General features: G+C 43.7%; 1 protein-coding gene across 1 annotated transcript in view; it reads right to left on the bottom strand.

Moving 5' to 3' along the window:
• Positions 1-3,894: 3,894 nt before the first annotated feature.
• LOC117364898 (cytochrome P450 2F2-like) overlaps positions 3,895-21,369 on the bottom strand; it is a 180,354-nt gene continuing 162,879 nt past the window's right edge. Inside the window, exons 8-10 of the mRNA XM_033954631.1 lie at positions 16,270-16,457; positions 15,372-15,513; positions 3,895-5,835 (exon numbers count right to left, since the gene is read on the bottom strand). Of these exons, the coding sequence (XP_033810522.1) occupies positions 5,654-5,835; positions 15,372-15,513; positions 16,270-16,457 (512 nt within the window). The 3' untranslated portion in view covers positions 3,895-5,653. The remainder of the gene's footprint in view (positions 5,836-15,371; positions 15,514-16,269; positions 16,458-21,369) is intronic.

The following is a 21,369-nucleotide window of genomic DNA, read 5'->3' as shown; positions in this document are numbered from 1 at the left end:
GGCCCATCCGTCCCAAAGCTCAGGCAGGGCCTGAGGCACATGGTCGGGTTGGGCCCATGTGCCTCAGGCCCCGCCCCCAGGAGGGACCTAAGGCTCCCGGGCCTATTCTGATTGGCCCAGGCGCCTTAGGCCCCACCAGTAGGCGGAGCTTTGGGACGGATGGGCCAATCCGGCCTCATTCCGTCGATGGCTGCCTGCCGGACAGGCGGGTTTGGCTCCCGTCTGTCCGGCCAACTACAGAAAGGTACGGGGAAGGGGGTTGGGGGTGTCGTGGGGGTCGGCCAGGGGGGTCGCGGGTCGGCTGGGGGGGCGGTCGGAGGTTCTTGGGGGGGGCGGTCGTTGGGGGGAGGGGGGGTTTGCGTCGAGGGCAGGAGGGCCTGGGATCCCTCCTGCCCGTAATGTAGTGCAGGGTGGGGTTAGGGGGTCGCCGTGGCCAGGAGGACTTGGGCTCCCTCCTGGCCCGATATTGTCGGGGAGTTGGGGAATCGGCGGGGCAAGAGGGCTTGGGCTCCCTTTTGCCCCGATCGTGTCGGGGAGTCGGGGGGGCAAGAGGGCTTGAGCTCCCTCTTGCCCCGATCGTGTCGGGGAGTCGGGGGGGGGCAAGAGGGCTTGAGCTCCCTCTTGCCCCGATCGTGTCGGGGAGTCGGGGGGGCAAGAGGGAACCAGGCGGAGAGAGGGCAGTTAAGCGCAGTGCCTGCGCGGAAGGATGCAGCTCGGGCGACTTCGTTGTGTGAAACGAAGTTCGTTGTACGGATCAAGACATAAAGTTCGTTGTGCGCAGCGTTCGCTGTGCGAGGCGTCCGTTATGCGAGGCACCACTGTATTTTCCTTACAATCACCAACAGGTTACTCCTTTTTCTTAAAGCATGCAATTCTGCTGGGGAAAAAAAGCATTGTTGCTCAAATGGTTGGATGCTATTGAACCTTCCATACAACAATAGAGATTATAAATGATCACCCTACTTAAACTTGAATGCACCCAGGTCCAGGACATGGGGAAGCACATACCTGGAGTGCATTTTGGAATTCCTTTTCTCCAGCTGCAAGGAGTCATATTTTGAACTTTTGATTTCTTTGGTTGGGAGGGAAGGGAGGGATTAGTCTTGGTTAAATGTTTTGAGCATGCCTAGATTTGTATTTGATGTGTGCTCTACTATGTTGTTTTGAGGTTGATGATTTGTCTGTTTACTTCCTTGAGGTTGCTTAATAAAATTGATTTAAACATAATTATGAACAGCAGTTTTTCTTGCTACTATCTAGGACTATAAATCTATAATAAAACATAAAAATTAGGGCTGCATTTTAATAAAATGTTTAATCATGATTAATTTCATGTTTAAATAATTTTAATTATGAATAATCACACAATTAAAGGTAGGTATTTATTTATTTGTTTTTATTTATTTAATTCATTTTCTATCCCATTTTCCCAGATTAAACATACATATATAAAATACAGTTAACAGGTTACAATGTGGCAGTTACAGAACAATTTTACGATACTAGGTTGTGTCCTAATTCTATACATATTAGGGGTCTAATACTAATAAACTAAACTAAACTAAACTTTAAGTTTATATACCGAATCCTCTCCACGGAAGTGGAGCTCGGCACGGTTTACAAGAATAAACATAAAATAGAGTTCAGAAGTTAAAGTTTGCCATAGCTATCCTCAACATTGTAAGTTTTTCAATACAAGTTTTTATCCTAACTAGACACACATTAGGAATTTGGACAGACTGGATGGACCATTTGGGTCTTTATCTGCCATCATTTACTATGTTACTATGTAATACCAATATACATAATGTACAATTACAAGTTGTTTGCCATAGTTACAGTGGAAGATGTATCAATGCCAGTTTTTTTTCTAATGTGATACATACTGGGATCTAGTTAGTACCAATTTACGTTTCTTTGTAATCCATCAGTCATGGGCAGGGGAGTTAGGTGAAGAGGTGTGTTTTTATTGCTTTCTTAAAGCTGAGGAGTCCTTCAAGGGATCTGATGTGCGGGGGGGGGGGGGGGGTAGTTGGTTCCAGTGATTTGGTATGAAGTGGGTGTAGGAACGTCGTTTGGCAGTTTGTAGTTGAAGGGCATGACCAGGAGGCGCATGTCAGCCTGGGAGTGGAAGGATCTGTTTGGCATGTACGGAGGAAGCTTTGCCATCATGTAGTCAGGCGTCATGTCGTGCAAAGATCTATCCAAGTTCAGTCATCAAGGGCTGCAAACAGGCCAGGTCTTCAGGACATCCCCAGTAAATGTGCATGAGAAACATCTGCATGCCCACTACCATCCATGGTTTACCTATTTCCCACTTCAGCACCTTGTTTGTATGGGCAACTCACTTAACCTTCCATTGCCCCAGGTGCAAAATAAGTACAATACTTGTATATAATATGTAAGCTGATTTGATTTTAAGCACAGAAAGGCAGTATATCAAATCTCATTTATTTATTTGTTTTTATATCCTGTCCTCCCAAGGGAGCTCAGAACAGGTACAAGTTTACACACATATTAATATGTTTTTTTTGTAGAGGGTGTTGGTAAACATATTATGGCAGGACATTGTCTGACAGAGATAGCAAAACAGTTAACAAAGCATGGTAAAATGTAACATAACATGGTATGGAGAGAGATAGCATGATGAGCATTTAATGAGAAACATAGTATGGTTAACATAGCATGGCAAACATAGTACTATATATACAAGTATAGCATAGCATACATTGCATGGCAAACCATTATCTCTCTCTCTCTATCTCTCTATTCATTCTCTTCCTTCCAACATCCATCCCTCCCCTCCAACCCAATGAGCAGACACAAACTTAGAGATGAACAGCATTAAGCTCATCTCCTGGTCATGAGCTCATCACCTCAGCCATAGCTTCCACCCCTCCAATTCTGCTTGTGGGTCTACAGCTCACCCCTCTCCCTCCACCTAGTGTTTGGCATCTGTCCCCTCTTCCCCACTAGCATAGCTTCAAGGTAGTTTTCTGTTGGTCTCTGACAGCATTGCACATATGCTGCTTGTGGCCTGCCCCATACCTTTCCTTCTGGCCTGTCCCACCTCCTCTGACATCACTGCCTGTTTCTGTATTGGCAGGACGGTGTATGTGCAATGCTCCCGCTGCCATGGACCAACAGAAGACTACCTTTAAGAAAAACCAACAGGAAGGAAGAGGTGATGTTAAATTAGAGGGGGGGGGAGTAGGGGGGAACAAAGATGCCAGATCATGCCAAGGACAGAGGTTGGGAATGGAAGAAAGCAGAAGAGATGATTGGAGTTGATAGGAGATGCTGCAACATGATTAATTTTTTTGTCATAATATTATGTATTAATGACAGTGTTAACTACAATTACCTTACAGTGATGGGACTAAAGTGTGCCGGACAATCGTGTGCAGACAAAAACACTAAGACAAATGAGCACAGGATGTCAGCGCGCTGGATTAAAAGGTAACTTTAAAGCACTTATGGTGATGGAACTAAAGTGCGCTGGACAATCGTGCGCAGACAAAAACGCTAAGACAAATGCGCGCAAGACATCAGCGCGCCAGATTAAAAGGTAATTTCAAAGTGCTCCAAGGGAGGAGTAAAACCTCCCGATTTTACTTAGAAGTGTTGCCGCTGCCACAACACACACACACACACACACACACACAGAGGAAACTAATTTTTCACTTAAACACTGGGAAAAATTACACTTTCCTCTCTAATGGGGGAGGGGTGTTCCTCCCCCAAACCCCCCCAACGGCAGCGCCAACACTTCTAAGTAAAATCGGGAGGTTCCTCCCCACACCTCCCTCGGAGCGCTTTAAAGTTACCTTTTAATCCGGTGAGCTGACATCCTGTGCACATTTGTCTTAGTGTTTTTGTCCACGTGCGATTGTCCCATGCGCTTTCATCTATGAACCTTACCTTATAGCCCTAATTAAAAATTTAAGGCTTATAGATCAGCACAAAGCAGTGAACAATAAACTGCAACATAACAGTGCGCCATATTCATCAGCCTCCATTTTGCTGTAGAGTCACTTATTTAAGTTTATAAAGGCAAAGATGCCAGGTTACTCAGTTCTAGGCTGGAGATTTTTTTGCCAGCCCTGGTTTTGAATTTTCATCCCAAACCAGTGTAGGATTTGTAGTCCCTGCTTCTACAATCAGTGCAACAAGTCCCATAATGCTCCAGGATAGGATGGTCAGAAATCCAGGATTGGCCCAAAATCTCCAGCCTGGAACTGGGTAACTTGGCATCTCTGTAAAGGATAATTTCTTGCATATTTACACTAACAATTAAGATTCATAAAGTGGGCAATGTTACTATTTCAAACAAAGGGGGAATTATGTTATTCATAGCTAGGTCTCAATCTTGTGTCTAAAAGTGGGTGTAATTGTTTAACATCCTTTTTTATAAGGTAGCTAGGCTGGTCCATGCCATCTGTAATACATTCTGCCAGTTCTGTTTTACCATCAGTGCATCAAGGACAGAGCTGCCAAAGGGGCCAACCCACTCAGTGGAAAATTTAGGGCCTGCCCCAGCCCTGCCAATACTGCCACCTAGTCTCACCCATAGCTGTACCAAATCCTGTTCATAGCTCTTTCTCTGGTACACGCCAATTTTCAATCAGCAGCAAAGAAGTGGCCTCCCCATCCAGCGACAGAAAATACCTTCATAAAATATCATTTCCTGCTACCTTGGGATAAGCCGCAGCAGGAGATGATGTTTTATGAATGCAGTTCCTGCTGCCTCTTGATGGGGAGGCCGCTCAGCGGGAGATCTCGGCTCTCTGGTAGGAGTGTAGGAGATGACCCACAAAAGTATGAGTCTCCCACTGAAAGTGGAATACTTGGCAGGTCTGCAAGAAGCAAGAGCTACAAAACTACGAATGCAAAGAAGATAAAATTAGACTGTCTCAGCTTTTTAACATGGGAATTTGGACACGCCACTAGATATTACCCTTAAGCAATCCCTTCCCCTGGGACTTGTGAGCACTGCCTTTGTAGCATCTGCAGCTCCAAGGGAGGGAATGGCTCAGTGTGAGGTTTAAATTGCACTTTAAAACTATTAACCTAAGTTATTTAGGTATCTTTAAACAGATTTTTAACCAGCCTATCCACTTGTTACACTGCTTAATATACAGCCCTAAATTATATGGGTTAATTTATTGAAATAGCAGCTGAAAGTTGTTACTCTTAAGAACAAATTTAGTACCCGTTCGCCCCCCCCCCCCCCCACACACACACACCTTCAGTTTATAAGTGCTTTGCTTTTAGTTTTTCAGCCTGTTAAATGAGGGAGGGGGAAATGGGGACTAAATTTATTTGAAGAATAACAATTTTCAGCTAATATTTTAATAAATTAACCCATATAATTCTCTGATATAAACCCAAAGTCAAGGCATTCATTGATCAAGGACCCCAGCTCCTTCACTGAGCGGTAACTGCATTACTCATAGCCATTCAACTCAATCCTAGTCCAATGAGGGAAACAATGACATATCACAGCTGAATAATAACAGGATGATCACCATGATGGTTCCTGCTCAGTCTGATTATATATACAGTATTTCATGACAAGTTATACTAGGGGTGCTGTTAGTATTTCCCAGATTGCACAGCCCCTGAGACAAAATCTGCAGGAACGAATAAGATATCAGTAACGTGGTTGCACACATAGCTGGTAAGAGCGTGGTGAGTTGCCTGAACTTAATCCTGAGCTAATATCAATATCCTTTGGGTTCTTTGTTGTCTTCAGGGTGAAGTTTTGCAGGATGGTGGTGAAGAACAGAAAGAGCTCCATTCGGGCCAGGCCTTCCCCAAGGCAGATCCGCTTTCCTGGGAAGGACATCAAAAAAAACAAGGCAACTAACACAGTGTATAACCACTAAGTATAAAGTCAGTAGTTTGGTGGATGGGGTCATAGAAAGACGGCTGCTCCTCCTCCCTCTGGACCTCAATTATTATCTATGCTACTTAGTGGCAGTAAGCAAGGGGCCTGTGAGTCATTGAATATTCACAATTCCTGCTCCCTCCTTTTGTGTTTTTCTTGTTAAAATGGAAATCCATATAAACCAATGGGGTCTGTGAATGTTCATTGACACACGGAGCTTGAGCTGGCTGCTACCTCTGCCTTCTTGCATTGTACTGTATATGGTTGGTTGAAGTGAGGCAAAGTGAAGAGAGGAAGAAAAGTATGAAAGGATGGGAGTGGATGGATGCTATTTTGTTTTTAATTATCATCTGGGGTCATGGGAATTTTAAGTGTTAAAATGGGGTCATATTTGATAAAAATTTGGGAAGCACTACACTAGATCATGCATTGTACAGATTAAGCCCTCTGAAGACTTTCTTTATGGGGGAGAAAAATATGTTTCGCAACAGTAGTGCTGCAATGGTCCATGCCTCTACCCTCCCAAGCAGGGTTGCCACTTGGCTCTAGATTTTCAGAACAGGCTGATTCAGTCCTACTTTTAGTTTAAAGACTGCAGGTCATGGCTTCTGCTGGTCCCCCTACCCACCCTAGCTATTTAACAATTGAAAAAGGGAAATTCCCCAAGAAGTCTGTTCTAGGACCAGTTTCAGATTCTCCATTAGGAAGAGTAAAAATTTGCCTAAGGATGCTACACTGAAAAAGCACAGTTACTTACCTTAACAGATGTTATCCGGGGACATGTGGGTTACGTCATCCACGAAGCCTGTTATGGACAGTGGTAAAAGTGTACTTGCACTTTAAGCTTTTAGAAACTTTGCGACTGCCTGCACCACACATGTGTGAGTGCCTTCCCACCTGATACCAGCTTGCAGTACCTCAGTTCCATAAGCAAGCTAAGAAGCCAACTAGAGGAGGTGGGAGGGATGTGAGAATATCTGCTTTCTGTCCCCAGATAACACCTGTTACGGTAAGTAACAGTGCTCTATCCTAGGACAAGCATGCAGCATATTCTTACATGTAGGACTCCCTAGCTTACTGCAATGGGAAGAAGGGAAAGTTGACCATTAAGAAGAAAATTAATTCTGTAATACTTCTTGGCTAAAATGACCATCTCATCTTGAATAGGATTTCAGACAGTAGGGAGATGTGAATGTGTGACCTGAGGACTAAGTAGCTGCTATGTAAATTTCATCAATGGGAGTGGAACGTAAGAAAGCTACTGATGCTGCCATAGTTCGGACCATGTGTGCTGTAACACATCTCTTGAGCTGCAGCCCAGCCTGAGCATAGCAGAAGGATATATAGACTGCTAGCCATGTGAAAATAGTTCTTTTGGTTATAGGCTGGATCAATTTGTTAGGATCAAAAGAGATGAACAGCTGAAGTGAAGTCATGTGTGGCTTAGTCCTTTGTATGTAGTAAGCCAAGTCATGCTTACAGTCCAATGTATGAAGAGCTGTTTCTCCAGGATGAGAATGAGGCTTTGGGAAGAAAAGTGGAAGAACAATGGATTGATTGAGGTGAAATTCCATGACTACTTTTGGGAGGAATTTAGGATGAGTCCTGAAAACTATCTTGTCATGATGAAATACTGTGTATGGTGGATCGGAAACCAATGCTTGAAGTTCACTCACTCGACAAGCGGAAGTGATAGATATCAAGAAGACCACTTTCCAAGTGGGAAACTTAAAATGAGTAGATGCCAGTGGTTCAAATGGTGGCTTCATCAGACTGGTGAGGACTACATTAAAATTCCAGACAACTGGAGGTGGCTTGAGCGGAGGTTTAGAGTTGAAAAGTCCTTTCATTAACCAGGAAACACAGGTTTATTGTTTACCGTGATACTAATAACACTGAGGTGAACTCTGACTGAAGTGGTTTTCAGTCCAGAATTGGAGTAAATGGAGAAGATAATCCAACACTGAAGATAGAGAAGAGGAGGAAGCATCTTGATGATGGAGAGTACATCATAAATTGAAGCATGTCTATTTCTGCAGATAGCATTGCTGAGTAGGTTTTCTGGAAGCAACTATAATGGCTTGTACTGAGTCAGAAAAATTAAAATTTGCTGAAGTCAGACTGAGAGGTACCAAGCTGTTAGGTGCATAGATTGCAGATTGGGATGTAAATGAGATCCTTGACTCTGAGTGAGCAGAGATGGAAAGATTTGTAAAGGAATTGGATCCTTGGCACTCAGCTAAAGTAGAAGGGAAAACCAAAATTGTCTGGGCCACCGAGGAGCTATTAGGATCATGGTGGCAGATTTGTTCTTTAGCTTGACAAAAGTCTTGAGAATGACAGGGACTGGCAGAAATGCATAGAGGAACTTGTTCATCCAATCCATAAGAAAGGCATCTGCTTTGAGACGATGAGGAGAGTATTGTCTGAAGCAGAATTGAGGCAATTTGTGGTTATGGGGAGATGCAAACAGGTCTATCTGAGGAGTCCTCCATAGTCCTCCATAGTGAGAAGATGTGGTTGTTTTGGAGTTGAGAGTCATAGAAATCTGCTAATCTTGTTGGTTAGAGTATTCTGTTTGCATTGCACATATATGGCTTTGAGAAATATGTTTCAAGCAATTGCCCAGTTCCAAATCTGCTCAGCCTCTTGACACAGAGGGAGAGAGACTGTTCCTCCCTGTTTATTGATGTAGTACATCACTACTTGATTGTCCGTTCAAACAAGGAGGACTTGGTTGGAAAGACTCTCTTGAAAGGTTTTTAGAGCATTTCAAATTGCCCGCAGCTATAACAGGTTGATGTGGAATGTCTTTTCTTGAGCAGACCACTGACCTTGTGTCCTGAGGCCGTCCAGATGAGCCCCCAAACATACATGGATGCATTTGTGGTGAGCACTTTCTGTTGTGGGGGGACATGAAACAACAGACCCCTGGAAAGATTTGATGGATCCATCTACCACTGAAGGCAATAACCAAGTGGTGAGGTGACTATGATCCTTCGGGATAAGGGACCAAGAATTTGAGACCATTGAGATGCTAGGGTCCACTGAGCTGATCTGAGATGAAGTCATGACCAGTGCTCCCTCTAAGCGGGCGGGTGTTGTGGGCAAAATTTTTTTCGCTGTGCGCTACAAATATCGGGCGCCAGCGCCAACTCGCCCGATTCTCCTCTCGCCGCCCTGCCATCTCCGTACGCCGTGACGTAAACTTGTGCGCTGCGATGCAATATTTTGTGTGCCAGCGCACGCCAGCGCAGCTTAGAGGGAACACTGGTCATGACATGAACTGTGGATGCCATGTGACTTTATGAGTCGCATCATCTGTCTTGCAGAGATGGTTTGCAGAGTAAAGACCTGATTTCAAAGATGAAGTAAGGTGTCTTGTCTTTGTAGAGGTAGAAATGCCCATAGAAGAATGATGTTAAGTAAGACTCCTATGAATTGCAGTAGTTGAGAGGGTTGAAGATGCAACTTTGGAAGTTGACTTCGAACCCTAGAAGCTGCAGAAACGTTATCTACTGCATTGCTGAGTGTACTGCCTGAGGAGATGTAGCTTTTATAGGCCAATTGGCCAGATTAGGAAACACTTGAAACCCGTGAGTTCGTAGGGTGGCTGCCACAACCACTAGGCACTTGCTGAATACTCTTGGAGAAGAAGCTAGGCCGAATGACAGAACTTTGCATTGGAAGTGTTGATAAGCTATCCGAAAACGTAGAAATTTTCTCTGATTGGGATGTATGGATATTTGTGTGTAGGCCTCTTTGAGGTCTAGAGCAGGGGTGTCCAACCTGCGGCCCCATGAAGTATTTTGTGCGGCCTCGGTTGAGGGTGATGCAGTGTTTTCCTCTGCTGTCCCTGGGTGCTTACCGTCTTGCCAGCTCCCTCCTCTGACTTGCTGCAGCATTTGCGCTTTTGTGCGGCCGCAGAAACATTTTTTTTCGGCCAGTGCGGCCCAGGGAAGCCAAAAGGTTGGACACCCCTGGTCTAGAGCATAGCCAATCATTTATAGAAGAGGATATAGTGTCCCTAAGGATAGCATGCAAAACTTATTTTTGACTAGATATTTGTTTAAATCTCGTAGGTCAAAAATTGGACAAAGACCTGCTGTCTTCTTAGGAATTAGGAAATACCTGGAGTAGAACCCCTGATTTTTCTGAGAAGGGGGAACTACTTCTATGGCATTTAGTTGAAGTAGAGCTTCAATTTCCTGAAGAATAAGGGACGTCTATTGAGATGTAAAAGAGGACTCTCTTGGAGGGTGGTTTGGGGGAATGGTTACAAAATGGAAAGAGTAACCCTCGATGACTTTGAGGACCCAGGAGTCTGTAGTGATGAGAGTCCAGCATCGATGATACAATTGAAGTTGATCTCCGATGGGTTGAGGAAGAGGCTATGAAGGAGGAATTTGGCCATGCTCTCTAAAAGCTGGAGAATGTTGATGCTTCAACGTAGAGCATCTATACTTCGATGGAGAGCATCGATGCTTCAATGAAGAGGATCGATGCCTCGATGTAGAATGTCAATGTCTACTTGAAGAGTGCCAACAGGAAGTAGACCAGCATCTCGATGTACACCTGGAATCGCTACCATGTAGCCTCAGAGTGCTATGCCTAGTTTGGGATGGTACTGAGAGAATAGACTGCTTATTCCATATACCCCATACACCCTCCAAAGGTCCCTCTGCTCCTCATCTCAAAACCTACTTGCCATTCCATCCCTGAGACACATCAATACAATGCACTCAAACATTTTCTCGGTAACAGCTCCTACCCTCTGGAACGCTACACCGAATTATCTAAGAGAAGATACGTCAGTCACCGACTTTAAGTCCAAATTAAAAACGTGCCTGTTTAAGGATGTTTTTAATGTATAACCATCCTCCTAAGGAAATAACCTTCCTGAATTTTATTGACTTACCTAACATCTGATCCCTCTCCTTATATTGTTTCCATATGTGCTTTCTATTTTAAATAATATAGTTCTACCAGTTCCCTCTTGTTCCAGTTTGTCTGTTTGTTTTGTCAAGTCTTTGTATGACAACCTTAAAATTAGTATTTTGTATTTAGAAATATATGTGCTTTTTAACCTTTGGATGTACACCGCCTTGAAATTTTGATTTAGCAGTATAACAAATTTTTAATAAAACTTGAAACTTGTGTAGAGTACATAAGAACATAAGCATCGCCTCTGACGAGTCAGACCATAGGTCCATCATGCCCAGCAGTCCGCTCCCGTGGCGGGCCCCCAGGTCAATGACCTGTAAGTGATCTAATGCTCTAAAGCATTTTGTACTATATAGTAACCCTCTAATTGTACCCTTCAATCCCCTTTTACTTCAGGAACTCGTCCAATCCCATTTTGAAACCCAAAATCGTACTCTGCTCTACCACCTCTTCTGGAAGCATATTCCAGGTGTCCACCACCCTCTGAGTGAAGAAGAACTTCCTAGCATTTGTTCTGAATCTGTCTCCCTTCAATTTTTTTGAGTGCCCTCTAGTTTTTGTTGCCCCCGCCAGTCTGAAGAATCTGTCCCTCTCTACCTTCTCTATACCCTTCATAATCTTGTAAGTTTCTATCATATCCCCTCTAAGTCTCCGCTTTTTCAGGGAAAAGAGCCCCAGCTTCTCCAGCCTCTCAGCATATGGAAGGTTTTCCATGCCCTTTATAATTTTTGTTGCTCTTCTTTGGACCCTCTCGAGTATCGCCATATCCTTCTTAAGGTACGGGGACCAGTATTGAACGCAGTACTCCAGATGCAGTCGCACCATCGCCCTATACAGCGGGAGGATAACCTCCTTGGTTCTGGTAGTGATACCTTTTTTGATAATGCCCAACATTCTGTTCGCCTTTTTTGAGGCCGCTGTGCATTGTGCCGCCGGTTTCATTGTTTTATCCACCAAAACCCCCAAGTCCTTTTCTAGGTTGCCTTCCCCAATATCATCCCCCCCATCATGTAGTTGTACATAGGGTTTCCTTTCCCTATGTGCATGACTATACATTTCTCTACATTGAAGCTCATCTGCCATTTATATGCCCACTCACTCAGTTTGTTCAGGTCCCTTTGAAGTTCTTTACATTCCTCAATGGATCTAACCTTACCGGAGAGTTTTGTGTCGTCCGCAAATTTTATAACTTTGCACTTCATCCCTGTTTCCAGGTCATTAATAAATATATTGAACAGCAGTGGTCCCAGCACTGACCCTTGCGGGATGCCTCTCATGACCCCTTTCCAGTTAGAATAGTGTGACTTTACTCCTACCCTCTGTTTCCTGTCCGCCAGCCAGTTTCTGATCCATCCGTGTATGTCCCCTTCCACCCCGTGGTTCCACAGTTTCCTTAGTAGGCGCTCGTGAGGTAACTTGTCGAAGGCTTTCTGGAAGCTACAACCTCAGCACCCTGGGGTTGTGGTTCAAACCCCGCGCTACTCCTTGTGACCATGGACAAGTCACTCAATCCCTCATAGCCCCAGGTACGGTAGATAAATTGTGAGTCCACCGGGATAGATAGGGAAAATGCTTGAGTATCTGATTGTAAAACCGCTTAGATAACCTTGATAGGCGGTATATAAAATCCTAATAAACTTGAAACTATACTATGTCTATGGGGTCACCTTTGTCCAATTGTTCCCTTATCCCATCAAAGAAGTGCAGTAGGTTTGTTTGACATGATCTTCCATTACAGAAACCATGCTGGCTTCTTCTCATCAGCTAATTTTTTTCTATATGCTCATTGATATTGTCCTTCCCTGGAACTGAGGTTAAGCTGATCAGTCTATAATTCCCTGGGTCACTTCTGAATCTTTTCTTGAAGATAGATGTAACATTCGCTATCCTCCAGTCTTCTGGGATTACCCCTGTTTTCAAGGATAGGTTGCAAATCTGCTGTAGTAACTCCGCTATTTCGTCTCTAAGCTAATTAAGTATTCTCGGGTGGATTCCGTCTGGGCCCAGAGATTTGTCAGTTTTTAGTCTATCTGTTTGATTACGTCTTCGAGGCTTACCTCCATGAACGATAATTTTTCCTCTTGATCCCCCTTGAAAAATTTTTCCGGTTCCGTTACGTTGGATGTTTCCTCTTTTGTGAAGACCGATGAGAAGAATGTGTTTAATCTGTCCACCACCTCCTTTTCCTCCATTACCACTCCCTTCTTGTCTCCCTCATCCAGGGGTCCTACCTCCTCCCTCGCCGGTTGTTTTCCTTTCACATATCGAAAGAATGGTTTAAAATTCCGTGCCTCCTTAGCAAGTCTCTCTTCATACTCTTTCTTTGCTGTTCTGACCACGCGGTGACATTCTTTTTTATGCTTCCTGTGCTCTTTCCAATTTTCCTCGGTTTTATTCTTTTTCTACGTCCTGAAAGATTTTTTCTTGTCTCCTATCACCTTCTTAACTTTTGGTCAACCATGCTGGGTCTTTTGCTCGATTCTTTCTGCACCCTTTTCTAAATCTGGATATATACCGGTTTTGTGCTTCGTTTACCGTGTCCTTGAATAAGGTCCAGGCTTGCTCCACCGTCTGTGCCTTTCTGGAGCTGTCTCTGAGTTTTCTCTTTACCATTTGTCTCATGGCATCATAGTTCCCTTTCCTGAAATTGAACGTTGTTGCAATGGTTCTCCTCCCCTATTTCTACTTTGAATTGGATCATGTTGTGATCACTGTTTCCTAATGGTCCCACTACTTCCACTTCTTGGGCAGGTCCTCTCAGCCCATTGAGAATTAAATCCAGAATAGCTGTCCCTCTCGTTGGTTCCTTGACAAGCTGTTCCAAGTAGCAGTCCCATACAGCCTCTAGGAACTCCGATTCCTTTGAACATTTTGAAACTCCATGGCTCCAGTCTATCCCGGGATAGTTGAAATCTCCCATAACTATGGTGTTTGTGTTTTTACAATTTGAACATGTCACTGAGTGCCATTCAGAAAAACTCATTGAGTGGTTCCCTGAAAATTTGCACTGATACCTTTAGCTTAACAGCTGGTACCATCGGAGCGGCAGGGTGTCAATGGGTGGGTGACCTCAATCAGGATGCACACCCTGAAGGAGACACAGCCTGCACTGAAGGATAGTGATGGTGTCATTTGGCCTGCATCAAGGACTTGATGCTTTAGAGGCCTACGACCATTGCAGGGAAGAGGATGGCTTCTTAGCAGGCTTCCCCGATGCAAGAATCACATCCGATGTCGATGTTGATGCCGGTATAACCGGTACCAAGGGCTCAGATTTATCATCGGAGTCCATGGTTGAGCTGATCAGCTTCTCCTGCTGGATGCGCCAAACTTTCAACAAGCGCTTCTGCAAGGTGGAACAATGAATTCAGGTATCTACTCAATGCTCAGGGCCTAAACACTGCAAACACCAACTGTGTGGGTTAGTGATTGAGATAGGGTGCTGGCACCCACAACGCTACTTAAAACCGCTCGATGGTTTCAACATAGATGGAAAAATCTCGGCGGCAAGCTTAAACTCATGATGACAAATGAGGAAGGAAAAAAACACTGAGGCAGATAAAAGAGAGCCGAAAGGCCCAACTGAAGTACAAAGAAAAAATGGAAAATATATATATATATTTGTTTGTTTGTTTTTAATTTTTACACAGACCGAAGCATAAAGAAAGAAAACAAGAAAGATGGTCAAAGGGTCAAAAATAGAAGAACATTGATGGGAAGGCAATGCACGTTGGACAGAGTCCAGAAAAATAGCACTTCTTCACTCCACAGAAAATGAAGAACTGAGGTACTGTGAGCTGGCCTCGGGCGGGAAGGCACTCACTCATGTGCAGTGCAGGCAGTCAAGAAGTTTCTGAAAACTTAAAGTGCAAGTACACTTTTACCACTGTCCGTACCAGGCTCCGTGGATGACATCACCCACATGTGAGAATATGCTGCCTGCTTGTCCAAGGATAAGGGCACTTATTCCTCTGTTACTGCCATGTAAGCACTGAACAACCTGAGTAGATGTGTCCCATCAGTTCCACCCTCTGGCTTCTGAGCATAAGGGCTCAGAAGCCAGTGTATCCAGAGTACTGTAAGAGCAGATCAAGGCTGGGCTGCCCCTCTAGGCCTCAAAGGATGCTGCTGCTGAGGTTGTGTATTATAAAAAGTGCCTCCAGGACACCCAACCTCTCTTCTATGACTATGCTTAGAGTTTTAAACTCCTACTAGTCACAAGTAAGCTCCCTGCCCAGTTGCTCTCATTGGTGGTTTGGAAGAGCTAGTAAGACTTGCATCTGTTTGGGACTGACTAGATCCTCTCTAGGAAGAGACAGATGGAGCCCTTTCCAGACCTATTTTTTCATGAATCTATTAGTAAAAGGAAACTGAATGAAATCTGTTAATTGCTGATAATGGTCTTATTCTAAGTCCATATAGTTGTTGAATACACGGAGTGGCAGACTCTGAAAAACCAAAATGATACCTCTCTGCTTTTTATGTTGTGGATCTAAATGTGAAGTTCCTACTCTTTTTTTCTCTCAAGATAAACTACCTGCAGAAAAAGGCATGAAAGCATCATTCTTCTTAAAAGCACCATTTTCATCCATGAAATTTCCAGGGTCAAAGCTATAAGGGTTCTTGAACCACTGGGGATCCTTCAAGACTGTGGTCAGCATAGGAAACACCATAGTACCCTGGAAACAAAAAAATTGAGACTTAAGATATTATTTAAACATCTACTATAGTCAATGGCATAACTACAGAAAGTTCTGAATGAGGTTGTACTCTGTCTCCCGTTGTCCCCTCCCTTCATGCAGCAGCTCTTGAAATAGGAGATGCTCTTGGTCTTGTCCTGGGAAGCAAAAGTCATGGAATGTGAGGACTGAGCCAGTAAAAGGCCACATACCCCACTGACATGACTGATTATTGTGGTTTCAGGTAACTGCATGCTTGAGGCAGCTGTCCTGCTTGTTATACCCTGCTACTTCACCAGCTGTGTTCTATAGCAGTATTTACTCAGGGGTAGACAAACTTTAGTCCATATTGACACCAGTCAGCTTGAGTTTTCAACCTCTCCTTAATTAATATAAATTAAATAGCTTTTTGTACATTTGAAGTACTATACATGTAAATCTATCCCTTACAAATTTATTAGGGGTAGTCTAGAAAAATGAGAAGAGTGGTGTCCAAGAAGACTGGAAGGGTCTGGTCCTGCTTTAATCTACTTTTCCCCTCTGAGGCAACCTAGTTTCAGATTATGCTGGAATACCCAACAGAAAGATACAAATGTGAATTCATGTGCATTCATGTTTCTTGAATCAACAACTGGTGGACAGTCTGGATATGATGCCCTCAAAACTAAACTTGTCTATGGAGTTGGCAGAAAAAAAGTCTTAAGGCTACTGGAACTGAAAAGTTGTTAGCTGGGACTGAACTGGTATGCAACTGACCTTGGGGATGATATAGCCTTGGAACTCAGTGTCTTGAGCGACCGCATGGGGTACATTCATTGGCACAATATCAGCAAAGCGCTGGATCTCATGAATGACAGCGTCTGTGTACGGCATCTTACTCCGGTCCTCCACTGATGGAGCCCGATTCTGTCCAATCACATGGTCAATTTCCTGCATTACCTTTTCTGTTGTTAAAAAGACATATATATTTGCACATAGCTAAGAAACCAAAATATAGAAAAGTATGCATTAGCTCCTGCTCTTATGTAACCCCCAGCCAAATACCATTCACATTCTCAGTGCTAAAAATAAGGGGCTATTTGCTAAGTGAGTTCATTCCCTTTTTCACCCCTATCCTTCCCAGTGATACCAGTCCAAAATTACCAGTCCTCTCTAATTATGAGTAGGTTCTCTGTGGCTCCTTCTTTCAGGACAAGATGATTCAGTCCTGTTGTTTGGTTCCCCTAGTGCATTTTGGGATTTTCCTAACAAAACCAGACATTATCAGAGGTAATATTTCTTCATGAGCCATAAAAATTTCCCTCTTTGACACATTTTTATGAGAACTGAGATCTCTCCCTAAGAACTTTTCAGATACTAGCATGGAACTGCTCCTACATTGGTCATGCACTAAAGTGAAGTCTCCTTTGAAACTAATCCTCATTAGTGTCACTTTGTGCCAACAAATCATCCCTGCAGGAGAAATCATCTTATGTAGGATTGCCATATGGCTCTAGAAATCTGTTCTCCTTACTTCCATTGCTTTCAATGAAAGTAATCCGTTCTCCTTTTTCTGGAGCCATATTGTGATCCTACATCCACATATAGCTGACAGAAGGATCTGACTCCCCACTGGCAAAAGTGATTGCAGGGCTGCTTTCCCCAATTCTTACCATCAATAGCAGTGTAGATAAGCATAAATTCCTTGAACATTTGGCCCAGACCCCTGGCATCTTCCTTCCTATCTTAATATTATATTTCAATTCAGGAATTCTTAATTACACCATCATCAAGTGTTTACTGACTCAGAATTACTGAAACTAACCTTTCCTACTTCATAGACATCTAAACTGCAGAGATGCCAGGTTACCCAATTCCAGGCTGGAGATTTTGGGATAGTCCTGGATTTCTGACTGTCCCATCCTGCTGCCAGTGGCAAAGTAAGGATGAGTGCCACCCAGGGTGATGGTGCCCCTCCTCCACCCTCTTCTCCAACCCCCCTCGCTCCTACCCAACCCCCTTGCCGTTTGTGCATGCGCCCCTTCCCTTCCCCGGTACCTCTTTAATTTTCCCAGCTCGAGCAGCATGACTAACTTGTTGCTCGCATCAGTGTTGGCTCTCTCTCTGTCACTTCCTAGATGCAGGATCTGGAAGTGACATCAGAGAGAGGGCTGACACCGACAAGTTTGTGATGCTGCTCATGCTGGGAAAATTAAAGAGAACATAAGAACATAAGCAGTGCCTCTGCTGGGTCAGATCAGAGGTCCATCATGCCCAGCAGTTCGCTCACGCGGCAGCCCATCAGGTCCAGACCTGTACGTAACCCTCTATCTATACCCTTCTATCCCCTTTTCCTTCAGAAAGTTGTCCAATCCCTTCTTGAACTCCAATACCGTACCCTGTCCTATCACGTCCTCTGGAAGCACATTCCAGGTGTCCACCACCCGTTGGGTGAAGAAGAACTTCCTAGCATTGGTTCTGAATCTGTCCCCTTTTAATTTTTCCGAATGCCCTCTCGTTCTTGTAGTTTTTGAAAGTTTGAAGAATCTGTCCCTCTCCACTTTCTCTATGCCCTTCATGATCTTATAAGTCTCAATCATATCCCCTCTAAGTCTCCGCTTCTGCAAGGAAAAGAGCCCCAGTTTACCAGTCTTTCAGTGTAATCAAATGTGTCGCTCTCTTCTGAACCCTCTCGAGTATTGCCATATACTTCTTTAGGTACGGCGACCAATATTGGATGCAGTACTCCAGATGTGGGTGCACCATCGCCCGATACAACGGCAGGATAACTTCTTTCATTCTGGTTGTAATACCCTTCTTGATTATACCTAGCATTCTATTTGGGGTATAGGTACAGGGGACAGATGCACGCGACAGAGGGGAGTCAGGAAGGGGCACACAGGAGGGTAGGGGGGTTGGGGAAGGAGCGGGGGGCATAGAGGAGGATGGGTGCTGGCACCTCCACCAAGACGCACATAGGGCGGACTGCCCTCCCCCCGCACTACACCACTGCCTGGTGCATTATGGGACTTGCAGCATTGATTTCAACAGGTAGTATCAGGCACTACAAATCCTGAACTGCTTGGCGATACAAATTTAAAACTAGGATTGGCCAGAGAGTCTCCTACCTTGTGACAAATTTAGCTCTCCTCCTAGCTTCATCACAGGATTAACTAGGAAGAACAGTAAGCCCCTATGCAGGAGAGCTGACCAGGTTAGCTCTGCTGAGTATGGCAGCGCTGACCTCCCTTGCACCAATAGTGATGAGCTAGACAGTGACTGCCAGGTAGAGTTCAGACCAGCTATAGTTCACTCTACCAAGCCTGCTGTTAGCTCACCTAAAACCTCAGGAGCAAGGAAACTACATCTCACAGAAAGACAGAGAACCAGCAGAAAGCTGTCACATGAGCAGCCACAGCTACAGAGGGAGCTTTATCCCTTCCCCCTCTTCAGAGCAGGGAGGGGTGGCTTGTAGCCGTGTTAAAATGAGGCAGCTCAAAACCAGATAGGAGGAGGAGCAGAGAGGCTGGGAACGAGAGCCTCAGAGTCAGCAAGGCTTGTCTCCCCAGCTGAATGATGACGAACGGGGAAAAGACTGTGAGATGGTAGACATGAGATCCCACCATTGAGAGGCAGCTGGAGAGCTGGGAACCCATGGACATTGGTGTGCCAATTATTCCTAGTGGGAGATTGGAAGCAATGGACACAAGCTAAAAAGGTTGGAAGTAGCTTTGCTATTTTTGATGCTTACCTGTGTTCTGAAAGTTTTGGGACTAAGTTTGCTGTGTGTTCAGAATTGCTTTAACTTCCCAGAGCTAGGCTCTGAAGGATGCTTTTACATAGTTGGTTGCCTTGAACTGCCTAAACATTTGCAAACTACGCAGCGTTTTGTTTTCCTCCTCTCCACACAGCTGGAGGCTAATTAGCTGTAGAAACGCTTCTTCAGGGAATATCAGTCATGGAGCAGCTCCGTTTGTATGAGTTCCCTAGCTGCAGGCAGCCTGTGGAAGGATTCCAAGTTTAGCAGTTTACTTTTTGGTTTTGAAAAGTTTTATTTTTCATGCAGCAAGAATTTTGTGTGCTTCTCCCTACTGCTCCTTCATAGGAAGAGAGCATTGATAAAACTATCTTTACCATTTAAGGCTGATGAAGAGGACTGAGTTGCAAAGACCAAAGTCCAGCCCAAAATTCTGGTATGTGTTTGTTTTTCTATTTTTGAAATAAGAATCAGGCTATTGTTTCTGAAGCCAGGGTGGCCAGGTTGGCCCAGCATTTTATGTTTTGGTTCCTGAAAAAATGTGTTGAAAAGTACTGCATCTTGCTGATACCAGAGCAGCCTGACTCAGGGTCAGGAATAAAAGTATATCTTGATTTTGGATATTTCTGGGTGTGTGTGATTTTCTTTGCCTGTTTTCACTGTGGTCATTTACCTGACATTTTCATCCTAGGCCATTGCCTAGGGAGCCTGAAGGATTCCTTAGTTGGAAGGAACGCACTGGGAGTGGTATCAGTCGCTGTGAACCAGACTCGCTGCGCATATCAGGAGCTCAGGTTGTGACAACCTGGAACTGGATACCTTGGCATCTCTGAACCTGTCTTCCAGACATCAAGTTTTTGTAATCAAAGGATCACTACCCTTTCCTGAAGCCTTATGGCTCCAGAAAGAGGTATAAAATATTTTAAATAAACTTAAAACTTGAGAACAGATTAAAAATCTTGGTTTTACTTCCTTTGAAAGCAATGGAAGTTCTACTGCAATGTGTCCAGTGGTCCTTAACGCTAGGGTTATGCATCTGAACCCGCAAGTTGCTTGCAGAATGCTATCAATCATCTTTTGAACTCCGCCTTCTTCCCATGCAGCTGTTCCCTCCCCATCAGTTTTTTTTCTTAAAGCAAGTAGCACTAATAGTAGATGACTGCAGATAAAGACCCAAATGGTTCATCCAGTCTGCCCAACCTGATTCAATTTAAATTTTTAAATTTTTTTCTTCTTAGCTATTTCTGGGCAAGAATCCAAAGCTCTACCCGGTACTGTGCTTGGGTTCCAAGTGCTGAAATCTCCGTTAAAACCTACTCCAGCCCATCTAAGCCCTCCCAGCCATTGAAGCCCTCTCCAGTCCATTCTCCCCCAAACGGCCATATACAAAACTTCAAAATGCACATTGGCTTCCTGTCTCCCATCGTATTCTATACAAATTATCTTTACTTACATTTAAATCTCAATTATATAAAACTCCAGCTTTTATTTATAAAGCATTGATACCTTATAATTCTCCCAAATTTCTGAGATCAAACGTCCAACTCTTGTTGGTCATCCCCTCTCTTAAAATTATCAAGACTCGTAGGCAATTTATTTTTACTGTTACGGCGCCTCAGACTTGGAATTCACTACCGCTATACTTAAGAGAGGAGAAGAATTTGGAAAAATTTAAGAGCCAACTTAAGCGCTTTCTTTTTAAAGATGTGTTCAATACTTAATTGAAATGTTAATTTGTTCTTTCGTTAATTGCTCTTTTGTTTACTTTTATCTTACCTATTTATTTACCTATCTCACCTATTTCCATTCCTGTTGTGTTTAACCTTTAATTGTTGACTCTTTCCTTTCCAAGATTGTATTTCTATCCTACCTTCTCTATTGTATTCATGTCTTAACTTAATTAGTTTTTTTTTTGTAACTTATCCCCTTGTTAATTATGTAGGTCTATTTTATGTATATTTTAGATAATGTATTTTACCAATTTGTACATCGCTTAGAATTTGGAATAAGCGATTAATCAAATAATAAATAAACTTGAAACTTGATACAGACACAGACTGTGCAAGTCTGACCAGTACTGGCTTTAGTTCAATATTTAATATTATTTTCTGATTCTAGAT

The sequence above is a fragment of the Geotrypetes seraphini genome, chromosome 8 (genome assembly GCF_902459505.1).
Source record: "Geotrypetes seraphini chromosome 8, aGeoSer1.1, whole genome shotgun sequence".
In the NCBI taxonomy this organism is placed as follows: domain Eukaryota; kingdom Metazoa; phylum Chordata; class Amphibia; order Gymnophiona; family Dermophiidae; genus Geotrypetes; species Geotrypetes seraphini.
The sequence above is the reverse complement of the archived record's forward strand: the minus strand, read 5'-3'. Positions and strand labels throughout refer to the sequence as shown.